The sequence below is a fragment of the Sus scrofa genome, chromosome 2 (genome assembly GCF_054392235.1).
Source record: "Sus scrofa isolate SSC_HxYL_T2T_F1_AM1 chromosome 2, Sscrofa_HxYL_maternal_Yorkshire_Landrace_v2.0, whole genome shotgun sequence".
NCBI lineage: Eukaryota > Metazoa > Chordata > Mammalia > Artiodactyla > Suidae > Sus > Sus scrofa.
Window position 1 is genome coordinate 14,671,658 of NC_139384.1, and position 21,983 is coordinate 14,693,640.

Genomic DNA, 21,983 nt, shown 5'->3' on the forward strand with positions numbered 1-21,983 from the left:
GATCTGGTATTGCTGTGGCTATGGCTACAGCTCTGATTCAATGACCAGCCCAGAAACTTTCATATGCTGCAGTTGTGGATGTAAAAAGAAAAAAAAATTTGGATATATACATCCACTGGAATATAAATAATTTTAATCATATTTTGGATAGCATTAAAAGCATATTTTTATCAGTAGTTATTTTTTTCCTTCAAACAATATTAACAAAGAGTTAGGGAGTTTTATTTTAAATAAACTTACCAGATTATTTTTTTTACTTAGCTGTAAAAAGGATTTAGGTCACCTGTAATTTCAGACACAGTGACCTGCTATATTCAAACATACCTAGGAAGTAAAAGGAAGACAAAAATCAAGAAAGAGTCACTTAATTCTTAAATCCATTATTGTGTTGCCCCATTTTAACTTATTTAATTTTTTTCAAACTTTTGTCTCTCCTGACTCCTGGATATATTTCTTTCAATCTAACTACCTGCATACTCCTTAAGAAAATTAGTGAATAATGCTTTGTGTTAGTATTAACCACCTAACTTCAAAAGCCTCAGTTGATTTTTTCTTTTTCTTTTTGTCTTTTTAGGGCTTCACCCACAGCATATGGAAGTTCCAAGGCTAGGAGTCCAATTAAAGCTGTATCTGCTGGCCTATGCCACAACCAGAGCAATACCAGGTCTGAGCCACATCTACAACCTACATCACAGCTCAGGGCAATGCTGGATACTTAACCCACTGAGCTAGACCAGGGTTCAAACCTGTGTCGTCATGGTTACTAGTGGAGTTCTTTAACCACTGAGCCATGATGGGAACTCCTCTCCGTTGATTTTTTACATCAGTGCTGCCCAAATCCTAGCCTTTTAATTCCCTGTATCAGCCATCCAACCTTGGCTTTCTCTGACACAGTGGCAGCTTATCTTAATCCTCTATTTATCTGTAGAGTTGTAAATTACAGTGGCTTGAAAGAACGGCATGAATTTGTCATAAATCTCTTTAAGGCAGCCTTCACATCCTTATTCCTCAGGCTGTAGATCATGGGATTCAGCATGGGAATCACCAGTGTATAAAACACTGAAGCCATTTTATCCGTATCCAATGAATGATTTGTTCGAGGCTGCAAATACATAAAAAGCAGTGTTCCATAAAAAATTGTGACTGCCACCATATGTGATGCACAGGTGGAGAAGGCTTTTTTCCTTCCTTCAGAGGAACGTATCCTTAGAATGGACAAAACAATGTTGAAATAAGATACCACAACTATAATTATGGAAGAAACCAAGTTTGTGGCTGCAGATATAAATACCACTGTCTCTGGAAAGGAAGTGTCAGAGCAGGACAATGCTAACAGAGGGACAATATCACAGTAAAAATGATTGATTACATTGGAAGAGCAATAGGCCACTGAGAATACAGAAGATGAAGCCACAACCGATGTAGAAAAGCTATAGACGTAGGTGAGGGAAACCAGCAGAAGGCAGAGCCGCCGAGATACCACCACCATGTAGAGCAATGGGTGACAAATGGCCACATAGCGGTCATAGGCCATCACAGCCAACATGAACACCTCAGCCACAATGAAAACCAAGAACCCTCCCAACTGGGTGGCACACTCATAGTAGGAGGTGGTGTGGCGCTTTCCTAAAAAGTTGGTGAGCATTTTAGGGGCAATGACAGTGGAATTGCCAAGGTTGATGATGGCCAAGTGTCGGAGGAAGAAATACATGGGGGTCTGCAGTCGAGGGTCCACCCTGGTGAGAGTGATGATGGTCAGGTTCCCAGCCACGGTCAGCCCGTAGAGGACCAGGAACACAAAGAAGAGCGGAAGCTGTAGGTCTGGGCGTTCGGAGACGCCTGTGAGAATGAACTCAGAGACCCAGGTGAAATTTCCCAGAGCCATGTTAGATCTGGATGGTCATCTGTTTGGAGAAGACAAGAAGGGGTACAAACTTTACAGAATTTATTTTCTGGGAGTGCCAACAGATAGACGGCAAGGGAGGGCGATTCCTTGGGTGAGATTTCCTGCAATTATGCTTCCAAATTCTATCAGCTCCTCTGTTTTGTCTGAAATCTGATATGCTGCTGGTTATATACTTTATCTTAAATTGCAAAAAAAATCATAAAAAGCAGCTATTTTAAATCATAAACATTATATTCATCCTCTCATTTTCTCTGAAAAGCCCTGTATTGTATTAGTTGCCAGTTTCCAAAATGCTTTGCCACCCTAAGCACCCCACTCCTATTTCCTTCATTCAAGCTTTCTTTCATGCCATCATTGACTCCTCCTTCCTGATCTCCGTATCTGGTTCTCTCAGATTAGCTGACAGGCAAATGGCAGTCCTTCATTGAGTAATAAATTATGTAATCTGAGCTATCTTCAAGAATAATTAAAATATGCTTTAGCCTCATTTTCTGTGCATTGCACAATCAACTCCACATCACTTTTTTAGTCATACCCTCTTACCAGGCATATGCTGAAACCTAAATTTTCATCTCTGACCCTCTGTGTCCTTCCTCATATTGATTCCTCCGGGATTGCTCCTTTTTTGTGTGTGTGAGAGGTGGCATATTATTTGGATGTTCGAATCAGTGGCACCATAGAGTCAGAAACTGAATGTAGTGTCAAGTAAGGCTAACACACTTGATCTGAAGTATTTAAGAATGTCATTCCTTATGTACAACTGAATCGCTTTGCTCTACATCAGAAACTAACACAGCATTGGAAGTCAACTACACTTCCATAAAAACAACTTTTTTAAAAAAGAACGTCATTCTTGATCATACTCTAGGCTTTAATGATCTTCTTATGAATACTAATGAGCCACCAGGTGACTAAAACCATCTCGAGTTGTCTGTAATTAGCATCAGTGTTTTATGGCTAATAAGAAATAACAGCAGCCTTACAAACCTGTCTAAGAAATAGTTTCCATGTATTTAGAATTTTCCTTTCTTTATAAAACCATAAGGTAAAATTTTTAAAAAATAAACCTATTTTTGAACATTCTACCTTAGGTCAGTTGAACAAAGGACAACCCAGAAAATAAACATTTTCCTGCTAGATTTTATTTCCCCCTTGAGATGCTACAGAGGTTCTGTCCAATCAAACCAGGACTCTAGTCTGATCCAAAGAATGGGGTTGGGAAGGAAAGGCAATACTGGAGATTGATGTACTGATCCTATTTTTTTATTTAGATGAGGTTCCCTACTGTTTCTCTACTGAGTCCCATTCGGCTATCAGGCCTCTTCCTCTCTCCCAGATAAGAATCAAGAATCAACACATGGCCCGCGGCTCTCGTGAGTTTTCTTGTAGAATGAGACAGGCTGAATTAAGCGAAGGAACTCAGGCTTCTAGTACCAATCCTAAAGACTATCTTTGAGGTCTTCACTCCGGCTAAGTATTATTCTAGTGTTTATTGAGTGCGTCTCCATTTTCAGTGTCAGTTATCACCTCCCTCGAAGATGTCTAGATTCTTTTACCTTGCCTAATTCTTTTTTTTTAATTTTAGTTTTTATTGTATGGTAAGAATACTTAACCTAAGTCTACTCCATTAAACGATCTTTAGGAGTGGCTCAATGGCTAATGAATCCAACTAGGAACTATGAGGTTGTGAGTTCGGTCCCTGCCCTTGTTCAGTGGGTTAAGGATCCAGCCTCACCGTGAGCTGTGGTGTAGGTCGCAGATGCGGCTCGGGTCTGGCGTTGCTGTGGCTCTGGCATAGGCTGGCAGCTACAGATCCGATTAGACCCCTAGCCTGGGAACCTCCATATGCCTTGGGTGTGGCCCTAGAAAAAGACAAATAAACAAATAAAAAAATAAAAGTTGTTTAAGTGGACAGTTCAGTATTGTTGATTATAGGCACAGTGCTGTACGGTGGATCCCTAGATCTCATTCATCTTACATAACTGAAACTTTATACTTGTTTGGCAACTCCCTGTATGATCCAGCAACCTTGCTCCTGAGTATCTATTGAAAAGAATTGCTATGAGGATCTTAAAGATATATTAATACCCTGTGCATTCTTCATATTTGACAAAAGATATCTGGTAAATTTTGAGTATCTTGATGCAACATTCTGTGTACTTCCATTTAGAGCTCAGCATCAGACCTGACAGGATACAAAGAGTAGGCAAAGGGACGGCTGAATTTTTACTCTTCAGACCTGGTGATGGCAGTTAGGAATTATTTGAGTTCAGGGCTTTCTCCATAACTATTAACCATCATTCTGTCTACCAGTCTACTCCTTGGGTTTGTAAATCCTTTGTGGAAAAACAAACAAACATACAAACAAACCTGAATAGTAAGCAACTGGTAGGGAAAACAAAGAAACACCAAAAAATACTCCAAGTTTATCCATGGGAGTTTATCTTCCTATTTAAGGATATACATATCTTTGTATTAAAATTAGTTACAGTTGATAAAATATCTCATAGATAGGTAATAAATATCCTAAATATCATTTTCAAAGGCTGCACTGGATATACGTATATATTTTTTTGTCTCTTTGTCTTTTCCAGGGCTGCACCCACAGCATATGGAGGTTCCCAGGTGAGGGGTCTAACTGGAGTTGTAGCCACTGGCCTACACCACAGCCACAGCAACATGGGATCCGAGCTGTGTCTGCGACCTACAGCGCAGCCCACAGCAACGCCGGATCCTTAACCCACTGAGCGAGGCTAGGGATCAAACCTGCAACCTCATGGTTCCTAGTCGGATTCATTAGCCACTGAGCCACAACAGGAACTCCTGCATTGGATATATTTATATAAAATAATATTATGTACATATTACATGAGACTTATACTAAAAAGTATTTATTTATCTCAAATTTAAATGCAACTGAGAATCTCGTATTTTATCTGAAAACTCTAACGTTAATGGATTCTGGTAAATTAGATTGGTGATCATTTTTCCAGATATTTCACTTCTGATACCCAAATGCCAATTTCAGCTTTCACAAATCAAATGGATATCTGACCTATAGTCAATCTGTAGGATCTAACGTCCTATGATACCATGCTACTACAGGAAAACCAGTTAAGACAGGAGAAAAATTATATTTTTATGATGTAAAAAATAAACTGTCAATGTACAAAAGAATGTCTATAGCCAGAAGCCAAGAATCAAGGGCAATTACCAACACACAGATGATAATCAAAATCAACAGCAATGCCTGTCTACTCACCTTACAGAGGAGTTGGATTTTCTGCTCTCAGTTTCTTCTTAAGTTTTCATTCGGTGGAGAGAATTTATGTTTTCCTCTCTTGGTGATGCTCCCTGAGGAAGTAGCATGAAATTATTCAGATGACTATGCCCAAATCATTAGAGATTTTTTAAAAATTGCCTGCAGTGCCTGCTAATTATCCAGGATATCCTATATACTCTCTGGTGAAAAACTGTAAGGGACGATTTAAAAAAAGGAGGAAAATGCATGAATGAACTGTACAGTTCCATGGAGACCTGCAGGATGTAAGCATCCTCACTCACTTATACAGAGGCAGTGATTACAACAACAATGAAAAAGACTGATGGGCTTTTTCTCAGCAAAACTGCAATTATTCCAGAAGTTATGACATAATCATAAATGAATCGTCATCATTGCATGGAACTTTTCATCTAAATTTATTATTCCAATAAAATAATAGAAGACAGTGGGTTAAAAATATATCATTAGGAGTTCCTGCTGTGGCTCAGGGGGTTAAGGATCTGGTGTTGTCCTAGCTGTGGCCAGCTTAGATTCAATCCCCGGAACAGGAACTTCCATACGCTGAGGTAGCAGCTGAAAAAAAGGAAAAAAACATAAAATTTTAACCAATGTGAAGTAGATATTACCATCCCACATTTAGAGGACGACATGCTCAGATAAGCCATGTAATATGACCCAAGCCATATAACTAACTAGAACATTTGAAATTAATGTCTCGTCTTTAAATGAGTGATGTATATGCCTTGTCCTTTAACATGGCAAATCCGCAACAAAATATTATAATGCAGTGTGTTACCATAACGATTGTCTGAATCACACGGTTTCCTGAGCTGAGATCCCACCACTTTTGGGCAATGCTCAGTACAACCTCGTAGGAAGTAAAATCTAATAGAGGATAGTTCATGCCATTTCATAGCATTTTACCTATGCCCTCTTCCATCTGACTTCCTACGTATAAGAATTGACAGGAATTCACATACAGTTAAAGCTGGATCGAGGTGGTACAATGGATAAGTTTTGAGAGATGTTGCATTTGTTCTTCTAAATACCTAAATCATGATATAGAACACATCCAAGACCAAAAATCAGTTCCCTGATACTTTAAACCCCCGCAGTCACAATGACTCCTATCATTAGAAAATATTCCTCACACCTTAACACCCCAAACAGCCTCCTACCATCAGCACTGCAGCTTTGGTTTCTATCCTAAACTTATAACTTATTTTCCCTGTTTCTGAGCTTCATACAAGTAGAGTCACACAGTACATACTCTCAGTCTGGTTTCTGTCATTCAGCATTTTGACATTCATCTGTGTTGTGATTTTATAGCTACATAATATTCCACTGCATGTCTATACCACAATTTTTAACCAACCTCCCATCAAAGGATTTTTGAGTTTTGATTTATTATAATCACAACTATATAAGTGTAAATATATATATATGCATCAATTTCTCTTTGTTATAGAGCTAAGGCAGGAATTACTGGACATGGATAACTGTTATGTTTTACTTTATAAGAAACTGCAAGCTTTCTATAATTACTGTAGCGTTTTACATTACCGACAAATATGTATGAGAGTTCCATTTTATCCACACCCTTGCCCATATTTGTTGTAGAAGTTTAAAAATATATATGTAAATGGAAATTGAAATAAATTCTCATTTTGAGTTTAATTTTCATTGATTTGATGACTACAACTAGTGGATACTTTTCTAGGTATTTATTGGTCCTTCACATAGCTACATTTGTTTTTATTTTTATTTGCTTAGTATTAATTTTTTTTTTTGACCTCACCCACGGCATATGGAAGTTTCCTGGCCAGGGATGAAACCCATGCTGCAGTTGCACAGCTACTGCAATGCCAGCTTCTTAACCCACTGCACCACACAGGAACTTGTTAGTTTCACTTAAGAGTGTATACATTTTACCCACTTTAATTTAGTTTTTGTCTTTTTACTACTTTTTTTGAATTCTTATGTTTTAGGTAAAACCAGTTTTTCAGATTTTTCTCCCGGAAGTTTCATTGTTTTGATATTTCTGTTTAATTATTTGACCTAAGGTCTGGCAGATGCAAAATAGGGTTTTGCCACCAGCAGATAGAGCCAAAAACTCTCTCCTTCCTCGGTGTGCCACAGGCACAAAACAGAAGGAGAGGATGGAGTGGTAGGAGTGGCAGTAAAGCGAGCAAACCTAATAAAGTCACAACCCAAAATACACAAACTAATGCCCGAAAGGCTGAGGCAGGAGCAGGAGAACTAAGAACCACTCTCTGTTATCACTTCACAGATGGCGATAATTTTCTGGCATATTCGTGTGTCAAGGAATTTTGGATTCTATCTGGGCTATTGTGATATTAAGCTGTAAAGAAACCTGAATATTATATTTCTCTTAATAGTGCTGATTTTATCTGTTCTTTTTCTTCTAGCAGGCCATTAACAAGGGTTGTGTCAAACTGCAAACTCTGCAGATATAAATATTTGTTATTTTTCAGCCTTCTCTTGGATGTTGGAATCTTTCTCACACCTGCATGGTTCAGGTGCAGTGACTTGACAGAGTTGGTACAAAGATCTGACTTTCACCGGCTGGTTCCTTTCTGCGATGCATCCCCAAATTTCCTGTGACTCTATTGTCTCCAACTCCGTCTTTTTGTTCTTTAGATCAGCAAAACTGTGGGTTATATTCAAGATTTCTATTTGAATGGTGCAGACTGGGGCCTTCCCTCAAAATACAAGTTGTAAAATGGGAAAATCGTCCATTCCTTTAGTTTCTAAAGCTGTTCTTCATTTCCAAATTTTAGACTCTTTCTAGAACTTTCAAGTTGTTTTTTTTTCTCCCTAAAATATTCTTTTTTGAAAATACATTTTATTGAGGTATAGTTGACTTATCCAACGCTGTGTTAGTTTCAGGTGTACAGCAAGATGAATTTGCCGAGCTTGTACATACACATCCATTCTTTTTCAATTCATTCCCCGTATAGGCTATCAGAGAGCGTAGAATACACTTCACAGCGCTATACAGAAGGTTCTTGTTTCTCATCAGTTTTGTGTATAGTGGTATGTATATGCCAATCTCAACCTTCCATTTTCACCCCTCCCCCCCAATCAAGGTAATCATAAGTTTGGTTTGGAAATCTTTGAGTTTGTTTCTGTATATGATATTCTCTTGTATCATATTTGGAATCTAATAAGATGTTAGTTTTTAACTGTGGGGTAATCACACTTAGTTGGATCATTACCAGAAAGATCAGGAAATCATGTATTTCTTTCAGTTTAAAAACTATGTTTTGACCTCCTAAAGAATTATGGTTTGATTTTGTGTGTTTCCTAAATAGATTGTTCTATTTTCTCTTGGCTCGTATTATTTTTGGGTGAAAGTCTCTATTCATTGTATTTATTCTTACCTTTTTTGTGTGTGTTCGGTATATTTTCCACATGTCTTTCAAGTTTCTAAATTAGGAAAAAAAAAGTTAAGTCTTTTGGCACATAAATGTGGTAAGTTTCTACTGCCTTTGTATGCAAATTCACTATCTTATTTTCCCATAGTATCTAATGTGCTTCTAACAAATGAAAAACATACATTTGTGTGTAGAAATGATGATTTATTTTTCTCACGGTTGTGGGTAACATTTTCCTGCTTCTTCTGCTGCAAACAAATATTTCTTTGGAAGCTGGGCATTGTGGACATTTTTCAGTTGAGTCCAGAATGGTGTTTTTTTTTTTATTTATTACATTTATAGTTGTATGATGATCATCACAATCCAATTTTATAGAATTTCCCTCCCACAAATGTTTTATCTTTCTTCAAACAGTGGTGAGTTTTGTTTTGGCATTTATGTCCTTGCAAAGTGGCTTAATCTTTTGAGAGTTAATGCTGAGCTCTGTTAGAGTGGAGTAGAGTGAATCCTTTCCTCTGGGGCAAGTTTTCCTCTCTTCTGCTGACTCCATTGAAAGTCGTAGATGTTCAGTGAAATTCCTCCTAGTATTTGACTGAGTTTGAATGTGTCCCAACACTGCATGAACTGGTGGTTTTCATGGTACAGATCCTTGGTAGTTTTTCTTTCCCTGGTGGCTGTTCTTGACCTGTCCTTCTGGAATCTCACCTTGGTAGATGCAGTTTAGAAATCACTTGACACCTCAGACTTCATGCTGATATGTAATCACTTGGGCTGCTTAGGTGTCTCCACCTCAGTGCACAGCTCCACATATTCCAGGCTCCTCAGCCCTTCGTGATGTGATTTTTTTGTCTTCATCTCAACATGACTATTGTGCTCTCCATGTGTTCACCATCACCCTAAATATGGGGCCAGTAATTGGGTCCATTTACTCACAGGTTGTGGTCCTCTGCTGCCAATCATCAGAGATCTGAAAACACTCATTGTATGTGTGTTCTCCAATTTTCCCATCATTCTAAACCTAGCAATTTTTGCATCTTAATCCCTTACCCCTATCTTGCCCTTCCCCAATTCCCTCTCCACACTGGTAATTACTAGTTTGATTTCTATGCTTGAGGGTATTTTTCTGTTTTATTATATTCATTAGTTTGCTGTATTTTCTATTTTTATCTTATTTATTTTTCATTTTTTAAAGTTTTATTGAAGTATAGTTGATTTACAACGTTGTGATAATTTCTGCTGTACAGTTGTATTTTTTAGATTCTTTATATATTCTCTATAGGGGACCATGAAAAATCTAGCCTACATTTGATGTGGGAGTTCATAAATTTATACAGGGAAATATTTCACCTATGGTCTTGTGTAATGCAAGTTCATGGATTTCTATCCAGAGTTGTAGTAACCACAGGAAGTGTCCATATGTAACTCAGGACTTAGTTCATCTTGCAAAACCCATGTCCTCACTCTCATAGCTCCTCACGAACAAGATTTATAGGACCCAGCCTGTGAACAAACATGTAATAAACACCATGCCTAGTAAATAGACCTTGGATGTTCTGTCGAGAAAATGTAATGCAGTGAATGATGGATTTCTTTCTTCTAACATTAGACTGAACCCATATATCAAAGATTTAGCATAGATTAACTAGTAGGGGTATTCTTAAAAAAACCTGTAAATAATTTCATTCCTTCCTGTTTTTTTAGCTCTATGAGTTCACATATCTAATTTCAGGGAAGTGAAAAGATTCCAAAGGACCGTATGGACTCCTTGCTTACTAAAGATATGGTCTAAAAACCCACTCTAAAAGTAGTACCATTCATCAGTAACTTAATAATAAATTCAAGGACACAAGAGTCAATGCAAAGTATGAACTAAAGACTTTATTCTCATGTTAGTGAAATAGATTAAGGAAAACCTTACTCCAAGATGCATTGCTAAGGTTAAATGTCAAAGCTACTCGCTGAGCTTATTAAAATAAGGATTTAGTGACCTTTCTCTGGTGATTCTGATTTTATAAGTCTGAGAAAGTGTCTGGTCAGCCCTATCTATTCAAAGCTATGCAACAGATTTTGTTGTAATCTTACTGATTAAAAATTATCAGTATAAAAATAGATTTTCCTGTGATGGTATCAATAATTCTCACATTGTCCATTGAATGTCTAATGTATATAATACAGTACATATATTCGACACAATAAAAAAAAAAACCTGATACTTAGAGTAGGGGGAAAGGAAAATGTTGATGCAATTCACTAAGTTCATGAATGAAATGAAAACATACTCAATGATAGATGAATATGCTTTCATGTTGATATGTAAATGTATAATAAAGTATATAAATTATAATGATGAAAACATAATCTCAATCATGTTTTGGTTAGCAATCAGAATATAAATTCATTAGTACTATATATTTTTTCAATCACAACATATTAAGAGTTATGGAATTTAAAATATACTTGTCAGTTTACTTTTACCAAGTTAACTGAGAAAGGATTTTAGCCATCTGTGATTACAGTTCTCCAAGGTACAGTGATCCACAAAATCAAACTTAAACACAGGAAAAAAGAAAAAGGAAATCAAAATATAAGAAAGATCAACTTATTTCCGTCATCCATTGTTGTTGCTCTGTTCAAACTTAATTTTTTAAACATATCTCTCTGGATTCCAGTTCTGCACTTACCTCATAACTCCAAGAGCTTCAGTTTATTTTTTGCTTTTTTTTAAAGAAATTTTTGGTCATGCCCCTAGGTGTGGAAGTTGCCAGTCTGTGCCACAGGAGTGACCACACTGGATTCTTAACCCATTGAGCCACCAGGGAACTCCTATTTTTAAAATCAATGTTTCCCAAAGTCTAGCATGTTTGATTTCTAGAATTACTTATACACCAACAAACAAGCCATCTAACCTCAGCTTCTTCTGACACAATGGCAGCCTATCTTAACCATCTATTCATTTACCTATAGAGTTCTAAATTCACATCGACTTAAAGAACAGCATGAATTTGTCATAAATCTCTTTAAGGCAGCCTCACATCCTTATTCCTCAGGCTGTAGATCATGGGATTCAGCATGGGAATCACCAGTGTATAAAACACTGAAGCCATTTTATCCGTATCCAATGAATGATTTGTTCGAGGCTGCAAATACATAAAAAGCAGTGTTCCATAAAAAATTGTGACTGCCACCATATGTGATGCACAGGTGGAGAAGGCTTTTTTCCTTCCTTCAGAGGAACGTATCCTTAGAATGGACAAAACAATGTTGAAATAAGATACCACAACTATAATTATGGAAGAAACCAAGTTTGTGGCTGCAGATATAAATACCACTGTCTCTGGAAAGGAAGTGTCAGAGCAGGACAATGCTAACAGAGGGACAGAATCGCAGTAAAAATGATTGATTACATTGGAAGAGCAATAAGCCACTGAGAATACAGAAGATGAAATCACAACCGATGTAGAAAAGCTGTAGACGTAGGTGAGGGAAACCAGCAGAAGGCAGAGCCGCCGAGATACCACCACCATGTAGAGCAATGGGTGACAAATGGCCACATAGCGGTCATAGGCCATCACAGCCAACATGAACACCTCAGCCACAATGAAAACCAAGAACCCTCCCAACTGGGTGGCACACTCATAGTAGGAGGTGGTGTGGCGCTTTCCTAAAAAGTTGGTGAGCATTTTAGGGGCAATGACAGTGGAATTGCCAAGGTTGATGATGGCCAAGTGTCGGAGGAAGAAATACATGGGGGTCTGCAGTCGAGGGTCCACCCTGGTGAGAGTGATGATGGTCAGGTTCCCAGCCACGGTCAGCCCGTAGAGGACCAGGAACACAAAGAAGAGCGGAAGCTGTAGGTCTGGGCGTTCGGAGACGCCTGTGAGAATGAACTCAGAGACCCAGGTGAAATTTCCCGGAGCCATGTTAGATCTGGATGGTCATCTGTTTGGAGAAGACGAGAAGGGGTATAAACTTTACAGAATTTATTTTCTGGGAGTGCCAACAGATAGACGGCAAGGGAGGGCGATTCCTTGGGTGAGATTTCCTGCAATTATGCTTCCAAATTCTATCAGCTCCTCTGTTTTGTCTGAAATCTGATATGCTGCTGGTTATATACTTTATCTTAAATTGCAAAAAAAATCATAAAAAGCAGCTATTTTAAATCATAAACATTATATTCATCCTCTCATTTTCTCTGAAAAGCCCTGTATTGTATTAGTTGCCAGTTTCCAAAATGCTTTGCCACCCTAAGCACCCCACTCCTATTTCCTTCATTCAAGCTTTCTTTCATGCCATCATTGACTCCTCCTTCCTGATCTCCGTATCTGGTTCTCTCAGATTAGCTGACAGGCAAATGGCAGTCCTTCATTGAGTAATAAATTATGTAATCTGAGCTATCTTCAAGAATAATTAAAATATGCTTTAGCCTCATTTTCTGTGCATTGCACAATCAACTCCACATCACTTTTTTAGTCATACCCTCTTACCAGGCATATGCTGAAACCTAAATTTTCATCTCTGACCCTCTGTGTCCTTCCTCATATTGATTCCTCCGGGATTGCTCCTTTTTTGTGTGTGTGAGAGGTGGCATATTATTTGGATGTTCGAATCAGTGGCACCATAGAGTCAGAAACTGAATGTAGTGTCAAGTAAGGCTAACACACTTGATCTGAAGTATTTAAGAATGTCATTCCTTATGTACAACTGAATCGCTTTGCTCTACATCAGAAACTAACACAGCATTGGAAGTCAACTACACTTCCATAAAAACAACTTTTTTAAAAAAGAATGTCATTCTTGATCATACTCTAGGCTTTAATGATCTTCTTATGAATACTAATGAGCCACCAGGTGACTAAAACCATCTCGAGTTGTCTGTAATTAGCCTCAGTGTTTTATGGCTAATAAGAAATAACAGCAGCCTTACAAACCTGTCTAAGAAATAGTTTCCATGTATTTAGAATTTTCCTTTCTTTATAAAACCATAAGGTAAAATTTTTAAAAAATAAACCTATTTTTGAACATTCTACCTTAGGTCAGTTGAACAAAGGACAACCCAGAAAATAAACATTTTCCTGCTAGATTTTATTTCCCCCTTGAGATGCTACAGAGGTTCTGTCCAATCAAACCAGGACTCTAGTCTGATCCAAAGAATGGGGTTGGGAAGGAAAGGCAATACTGGAGATTGATGTACTGATCCTATTTTTTTATTTAGATGAGGTTCCCTACTGTTTCTCTACTGAGTCCCATTCGGCTATCAGGCCTCTTCCTCTCTCCCAGATAAGAATCAAGAATCAACACATGGCCCGCGGCTCTCGTGAGTTTTCTTGTAGAATGAGACAGGCTGAATTAAGCGAAGGAACTCAGGCTTCTAGTACCAATCCTAAAGACTATCTTTGAGGTCTTCACTCCGGCTAAGTATTATTCTAGTGTTTATTGAGTGCGTCTCCATTTTCAGTGTCAGTTATCACCTCCCTTGAAGATGTCTAGATTCTTTTACCTTGCCTAATTCTTTTTTTTTAATTTTAGTTTTTATTGTATGGTAAGAATACTTAACCTAAGTCTACTCCATTAAACGATCTTTAGGAGTTCCTGTCGTGGCTCAGTGGCTAATGAATCCAACTAGGAACCATGAGGTTGTGAGTTCGGTCCCTGCCCTTGTTCAGTGGGTTAAGGATCCAGCATTGCCGTGAGCTGTGGTGTAGGTCGCAGATGCGGCTCGGATCTGGCATTGCTGTGGCTCTGGCATAGGCTGGCAGCTACAGATCCGATTAGACCCCTAGCCTGGGAACCTCCATATGCCTTGGGTGTGGCCCTAGAAAAAGACAAATAAACAAATAAAAAAATAAAAGTTGTTTAAGTGGACAGTTCAGTATTGTTGATTATAGGCACAGTGCTGTACGGTGGATCCCTAGATCTCATTCATCTTACATAACTGAAACTTTATACTTGTTTGGCAACTCCCTGTATGATCCAGCAACCTTGCTCCTGAGTATCTATTGAAAAGAATTGCTATGAGGATCTTAAAGATATATTAATACCCTGTGCATTCTTCATATTTGACAAAAGATATCTGGTAAATTTTGAGTATCTTGATGCAACATTCTGTGTACTTCCATTTAGAGCTCAGCATCAGACCTGACAGGATACAAAGAGTACGCAAAGGGACGGCTGAATTTTTACTCTTCAGACCTGGTGATGGCAGTTAGGAATTATTTGAGTTCAGGGCTTTCTCCATAACTATTAACCATCATTCTATCTACCAGTCTACTCCTTGGGTTTGTAAATCCTTTGTGGAAAAACAAACAAACATGCAAACAAACCTGAATAGTAAGCAACTGGTAGGGAAAACAAAGAAACACCAAAAAATACTCCAAGTTTATCCATGGGAGCTTCTCGTCCTATTTAAGGATATACATGTCTTTATATTAAAATTAGTTACAGTTGATAAAATATCTCATAGATAGGTAATAAATATCCTAAATATCATTTTCAAAGGCTGCACTGGATATACGTATATATTTTTTTGTCTCTTTGTCTTTTCCAGGGCTGCACCCACAGCATATGGAGGTTCCCAGGTGAGGGGTCTAACTGGAGTTGTAGCCACTGGCCTACGCCACAGCCACAGCAACATGGGATCCGAGCTGTGTCCGTGACCTACAGCACAGCTCACAGCAACGCCAGATCCTTAACCCACTGAGCGAGGCCAGGGATCAAACCCTCAACCTCATGATTCCTAGTCGGAATCATTAGCCACTGAGCCACAACAGGAACTCCTGCATTGGATATATTTACATAAAAGAATATTATGTACATATTACATGAGACTTATACTAAAAAGTATTTATTATTTATCTCAAAGTTAAACCCAACCGAGAATCTCGTATTTTATCTGAAAATTCTAACGTTAATGGATTCTGGTAAATTAGATTGGTGATCATTTTTCCAGCTATTTCTAACGTCCTCTTCACTTCTGATACCCAAATGCCAATTGCAGCTTTCACAAATCAAATGGATATCTGACCTATAGTCAATCTGTAGGATCTAACGTCCTATGATACCATGCTACTACAGGAAAACCAGTTAAGACAGGAGAAAAATTATATTTTTATGATGTAAAAAATAAACTGTCAATGTACAAAAGAATGTCTATAGCCAGAAGCCAAGAATCAAGGGCAATTACCAACACACAGATGATAATCAAAATCAACAGCAATGCCTGTCTACTCACCTTACAGAGGAGTTGGATTTTCTGCTCTCAGTTTCTTCTTAAGTTTTCATTCAGTGGAGAGAATTTATGTTTTCCTCTCTTGGTGATGCTCCCTGAGGAAGTAGCATGAAATTATTCAGATGATTATGCCCAAATCATTGGAGATTTTTAAAAAAATGCCTGCAGTGCCTGCTAATTATCCAGGATATCCTATATACTCTCTGGTGAAAAACTGTAAGGGACGATTTAAAAAAAGGAGGAAAATGCATGAATGAACTGTACAGTTCCATGGAGACCTGCAGGATGTAAGCATCCTCACTCACTTATACAGAGGCAGTGATTACAACAACAATGAAAAAGACTGATGGGCTTTTTCTCAGCAAAACTGGAATTATCCCAGAAGTTATGACATAATCATAAATGAATCATCATCATTGCATGGAATTTTTCATCTAAATTTATTATTCCAATAAAATAATAGAAGACAGTGGGTTAAAAATATACCATTAGGAGTTCCTGCTGTGGCTCAGGGGGTTAAGGATCTGGTGTTGTCCTAGCTGTGGCCAGCTTAGATTCAATCCCTGGAACAGGAATTCCATACGCTGAGGTAGCAGCTCTAAGAAGGAAAAAAACATAAAATTTTAAACTATATGAAGTAGATATTACCATCCCACATTTAGAGGACGACATGCTCAGATAAGCCATGTAATATGACCCAAGCCATATAACTAACTAGAACATTTGAAATTAATGTCTCGTCTTTAAATGAGTGATGTATATGCCTTGTCCTTTAACATGGCAAATCCACAACAAAATATTATAATGCAGTGTGTTACCATAACGATTGTCTGAATCACACGGTTTCCTGAGCTGAGATCCCACCACTTTTGGACAATGCTCAGTACAACCTCGTAGGAAGTAAAATCTAATAGAAGATAGTTCATGCCATTTCATAGTATTTTACCTATGCCCTCTTCCATCTGACTTCCTACGTATAAGAATTGACAGCAATTCACATACAGTTAAAGCTGGATCGAGGTGGTACAATGGATAAGTTTTGAGAGATGTTGCATTTGTTCTAAATACCTAAATCATGATATAGAACACATCCAAGACCAAAAATCAGTTCCCTGATACTTTAAACCCCCGCAGCCACAATGACTCCTATCATAAGAAAATATTCCTCACACCTTAACACCTCAAACAGTCTCCTACCATCAGCACTGCAGCTTTGGTTTCTATCCTAAACTTATAACATTTTCCCTGTTTCTGAGCTTCATACAAGTAGAGTCACACAGTACATACTCTCAGTCTGGTTTCTGTCATTCAGCATTTTGACATTCATCTGTGTTGTGATTTTATAGCTACGTGATATTCCATTGCATGTCTATACCACAATTTTTAACCAACCTCTCATCAAAGGATTTTTGAGTTTTGATTTATTATAATCACCACTATATAAGTATAAATGTATATATGCATCAATTTCTCTTTGTTATAGAGCTAAGGCAGGAATTACTGCACATGGATAACGGTTATGTTTTACTTTATAAGAAACTGCAAGCTTTCTATAATTACTGTAGCACTTTACATTACCCACAAATATGTATGAGTTCCATTTTATCCACACCCTTGCCCCTATTTGTTGTAGAAGTTTAAAAATATATATGTAAATGGAAATTGAAATAAATTCTCATTTTGAGTTTAATTTTCATTGATTTGATGACTACAATTAGTGGATACTTTTCTAGGTATTTATTGGTCCTTCACATAGCTACATTTGTTTTTATTTTTATTTGCTTAGTATTAATTTTTTTTTTTTTTGGCCTCACCCACGGCATTTGGAAGTTTCCTGGCCAGGGATGAAACCCATGCTGCAGTTGCACAGCTACTGCAATGCCAGCTTCTTAACCCACTGCACCACACAGGAACTTGTTAGTTTCACTTAAGAGTGTATACATTTTACCCACTTTAATTTAGTTTTTGTCTTTTTACTACTTTTTTTGAATTCTTATGTTTTAGGTAAAACTACTTTTTCAGATTTTTCTCCCGGAAGTTTCATTGTTTTGATATTTCTGTTTAATTATTTGACCTAAGGTCTGGCAGATGCAAAATAGGGTTTTGCCACCAGCAGATAGAGCCAAAAACTCTCTCCTTCCTCGGTGTGCCACAGGCACAAAACAGAAGGAGAGGATGGAGTGGTAGGAGTGGCAGTAAAGCAAGGAAACCTAATAAAGTCAAAACCCAAAGTACACAAACTAATGCCCGAAAGGCTGAGGCAGGAGCAGGAGAACTAAGAACCACTCTCTGTTATCACTTCACAGATGGCGATAATTTTCTGGCATATTCGTGTGTCAAGGAATTTTGGATTCTATCTGGGCTATTGTGATATTAAGCTGTAAAGATACCTGAATATTATATTTCTCTTAATAGTGCTGATTTTATCTGTTCCTTTTCTTCTAGCAGGCCATTAACAAGGGTTGTGTCAAACTGCAAACTCTGCAGATATAAATATTTGTTATTTTTCAGCCTTCTCTTGGATGTTGGAATCTTTCTCACACCTGCATGGTTCAGGTGCAGTGACTTGACAGAGTTGGTGCAAAGATCTGACTTTCACCAGCTGGTTCCTTTCTGCGATGCATCCCCAAATTTCCTGTGACTCTATTGTCTCCAACTCCGTCTTTTTGTTCTTTAGATAAGAAAAACTGTGGGTTATAGTCAAGATTTCTATTTGAATGGTGCAGACTGGGGCCTTCCCTCAAAATACAAGTTGTAAAATGGGAAAATCGTCCATTCCTTTAGTTTCTAAAGCTGTTCAACATCTCCAAATTTTAGACTCTTTCTAGAACTTTCAAGTTGTTTTTTTTCTCCCTAAAATATTATTTTTTAAAAATACATTTTATTGAGGTATAGTTGACTTATCCAATGCTGTGTTAGTTTCAGGTGTACAGCAAGATGAATTTGCCAAGCATGTACATACACATCCATTCTTTTTCAATTCATTCCCCGTATAGGCTATCAGAGAGCGTAGAATACACTTCACAGCGCTATACAGAAGGATCTTGTTTCTCATCAGTTCTGTGTATAGTGGAATGTATATGCCAATCTCAACCTTCCATTTTCACCCCTCCCCCCAGTCAAGGTAATCATAAGTTTGGTTTGGAAATCTTTGAGTTTGTTTCTGTATATGATATTCTCTTGTATCATATTTGGAATCTAATAAGATGTTAGTTTTTAACTGTGGGGTAATCACACTTAGTTGGATCATTACCAGAAAGATCAGGAAATCATGTATTTCTTTCAGTTTAAAAATTATGTTTTGACCTCCTAAAGAATTATGGTTTGATTTTGTGTGTTTCCTAAATAGATTGTTCTATTTTCTCTTGGCTCGTATTATTTTTGGGTGAAAGTCTCTATTCATTGTATTTATTCTTACCTTTTTTGTGTGTGTTCGGTATATTTTCCACATGTCTTTCAAGTTTCTAAATTAGGAAAAAAAAAGTTAAGTCTTTTGGCACATAAATGTGGTAAGTTTCTACTGCCTTTGTATGCAAATTCACTATCTTATTTTCCCATAGTATCTAATGTGCTTCTAACAAATGAAAAACATACATTTGTGTGTAGAAATGATTTATTTTTCTCACGGTTGTGGGTAACATTTTCCTGCTTCTTCAGCTGCAAACAAATATTTCTTTGGAAGCTGGGCATTGTGGACATTTTTCAGTTGAGTCCAGAATGGTGTTTTTTTTTTATTTATTACATTTATAGTTGTATGATGATCATCACAATCCAATTTTATAGAATTTCCCTCCCACAAATGTTTTATCTTTCTTCAAACAGTGGTGAGTTTTGTTTTGGCATTTATGTCCTTGCAAAGTGGCTTAATCTTTTGAGAGTTAATGCTGAGCTCTGTTAGAGTGGAGTAGAGTGAATCCTTTCCTCTGGGGCAAGTTTTCCTCTCTTCTGCTGACTCCATTGAAAGTCGTAGATGTTCAGTGAAATTCCTCCTAGTATTTGACTGAGTTTGAATGTGTCCCAACACTGCATGAACTGGTGGTTTTCATGGTACAGATCCTTGGTAGTTTTTCTTTCCCTGGTGGCTGTTCTTGACCTGTCCTTCTGGAATCTCACCTTGGTAGATGCAGTTTAGAAATCACTTGACACCTCAGACTTCATGCTGATATGTAATCACTTGGGCTGCTTAGGTGTCTCCACCTCAGTGCACAGCTCCACATATTCCAGGCTCCTCAGCCCTTCGTGATGTGATTTTTTTGTCTTCATCTCAACATGACTATTGTGCTCTCCATGTGTTCACCATCACCCTAAATATGGGGCCAGTAATTGGGTCCATTTACTCACAGGTTGTGGTCCTCTGCTGCCAATCATCAGAGATCTGAAAACACTCATTGTATGTGTGTTCTCCAATTTTCCCATCATTCTAAACCTAGCAATTTTTGCATCTTAATCCCTTACCCCTATCTTGCCCTTCCCCAATTCCCTCTCCACACTGGTAATTACTAGTTTGATTTCTATGCTTGAGGGTATTTTTCTGTTTTATTATATTCATTAGTTTGCTGTATTTTCTATTTTTATCTTATTTATTTTTCATTTTTTAAAGTTTTATTGAAGTATAGTTGATTTACAACGTTGTGATAATTTCTGCTGTACAGTTGTATTTTTTAGATTCTTTATATATTCTCTATAGGGGACCATGAAAAATCTAGCCTACATTTGATGTGGGAGTTCATAAATTTATACAGGGAAATATTTCACCTATGGTCTTGTGTAATGCAAGTTCATGGATTTCTATCCAGAGTTGTAGTAACCACAGGAAGTGTCCATATGTAACTCAGGACTTAGTTCATCTTGCAAAACCCATGTCCTCACTCTCATAGCTCCTCACGAACAAGATTTATAGGACCCAGCCTGTGAACAAACATGTAATAAACACCATGCCTAGTAAATAGACCTTGGATGTTCTGTCGAGAAAATGTAATGCAGTGAATGATGGATTTTCTTTCTTCTAACATTAGACTGAACCCATATATCAAAGATTTAGCATAGATTAACTAGTAGGGGTATTCTTAAAAAAAACCTGTAAAAATTTTCATTCCTTCCTATTTTTTTAGATCTATGAGTTCACATATCTAATTTCAGGGAAGTGAAAAGATTCCAAAGGACCGTATGGACTCCTTGCTTACTAAAGATATGGTCTAAATACCCACTCTAAACTAGAACACACCCTCACACCATGCACAAAAATAAACTCCAAATGGCTGAAAGACTTAAATATACGACAGGACACCATCAAACTCCTAGAAGAAAACATAGGCAAAACACTCTCTGACATCAACATCATGAATATTTTCTCAGGTCAGTCTCCCAAAGCAATAGAAATTAGAGCAAACATAAACCCATGGGACCTCATCAAACTGAAAAGCTTTTGCACAGCAAAGGAAACCCGAAAGAAAACAAAAAGACAACTTACAGAATGGGAGAAAATAGTTTCAAATGATGCAACTGACAAGGGCTTAATCTCTAGAATATATAAGCTACTTATACAACTCAACAGCAAAAAAAACAATCAATCAATGGAAAAATGGGCAAAAGACCTGAATAGACATTTCTCCAAAGAAGATATACAGATGGCCAACAAACACATGAAAAAATGCTCAACATCGCTGATTATAAGAGAAATGCAAATCAAAACTACCATGAGATACCACCTCACACCAGTCAGAATGGCCATCATTAATAAATCCACAAATAACAAGTGCTGGAGGGGCTGTGGAGAAAAGGGAACCCTCCTGCACTGCTGGTGGGAATGTAAACTGGTACAGCCACTATGGAGAACAGTTTGGAGATACCTTAGAAATCTATACATAGAACTTCCATATGACCCTGCAATCCCACTCTTGGGCATCTATCCGGACAAAGCTCTACTTAAAAGAGACACATGCACCCGCATGTTCATTGCAGCACTATTCACAATAGCCAGGACATGGAAACAACCCAAATGTCCATCGACAGATGATTGGATTCGGAAGAAGTGGTATATATACACAATGGAATACTACTCAGCCATAAAAAAGGATGACATCATGCCATTTGCAGCAACATGGATGGAACTAGAGACTCTCATACTGAGTGAAATGAGCCAGAAAGACAAAGGCAAATACCATATGATAT

At 37.7% G+C, this 21,983-nt stretch overlaps 1 protein-coding gene and 1 pseudogene across 1 annotated transcript; both read right to left on the bottom strand.

The window, feature by feature from the left end:
* Positions 1-937: 937 nt before the first annotated feature.
* LOC146405144 (olfactory receptor 8J1-like) lies at positions 938-1,885 on the bottom strand. Its single transcript, XM_085015157.1, has one exon. It carries the CDS (start codon positions 1,883-1,885, stop codon positions 938-940), a length of 948 nt encoding a protein of 315 aa, XP_084871283.1.
* Positions 1,886-11,545: 9,660 nt separating this feature from the next.
* LOC146405145 (olfactory receptor 8J1-like) lies at positions 11,546-12,507 on the bottom strand (annotated as a pseudogene).
* Positions 12,508-21,983: the final 9,476 nt, after the last annotated feature.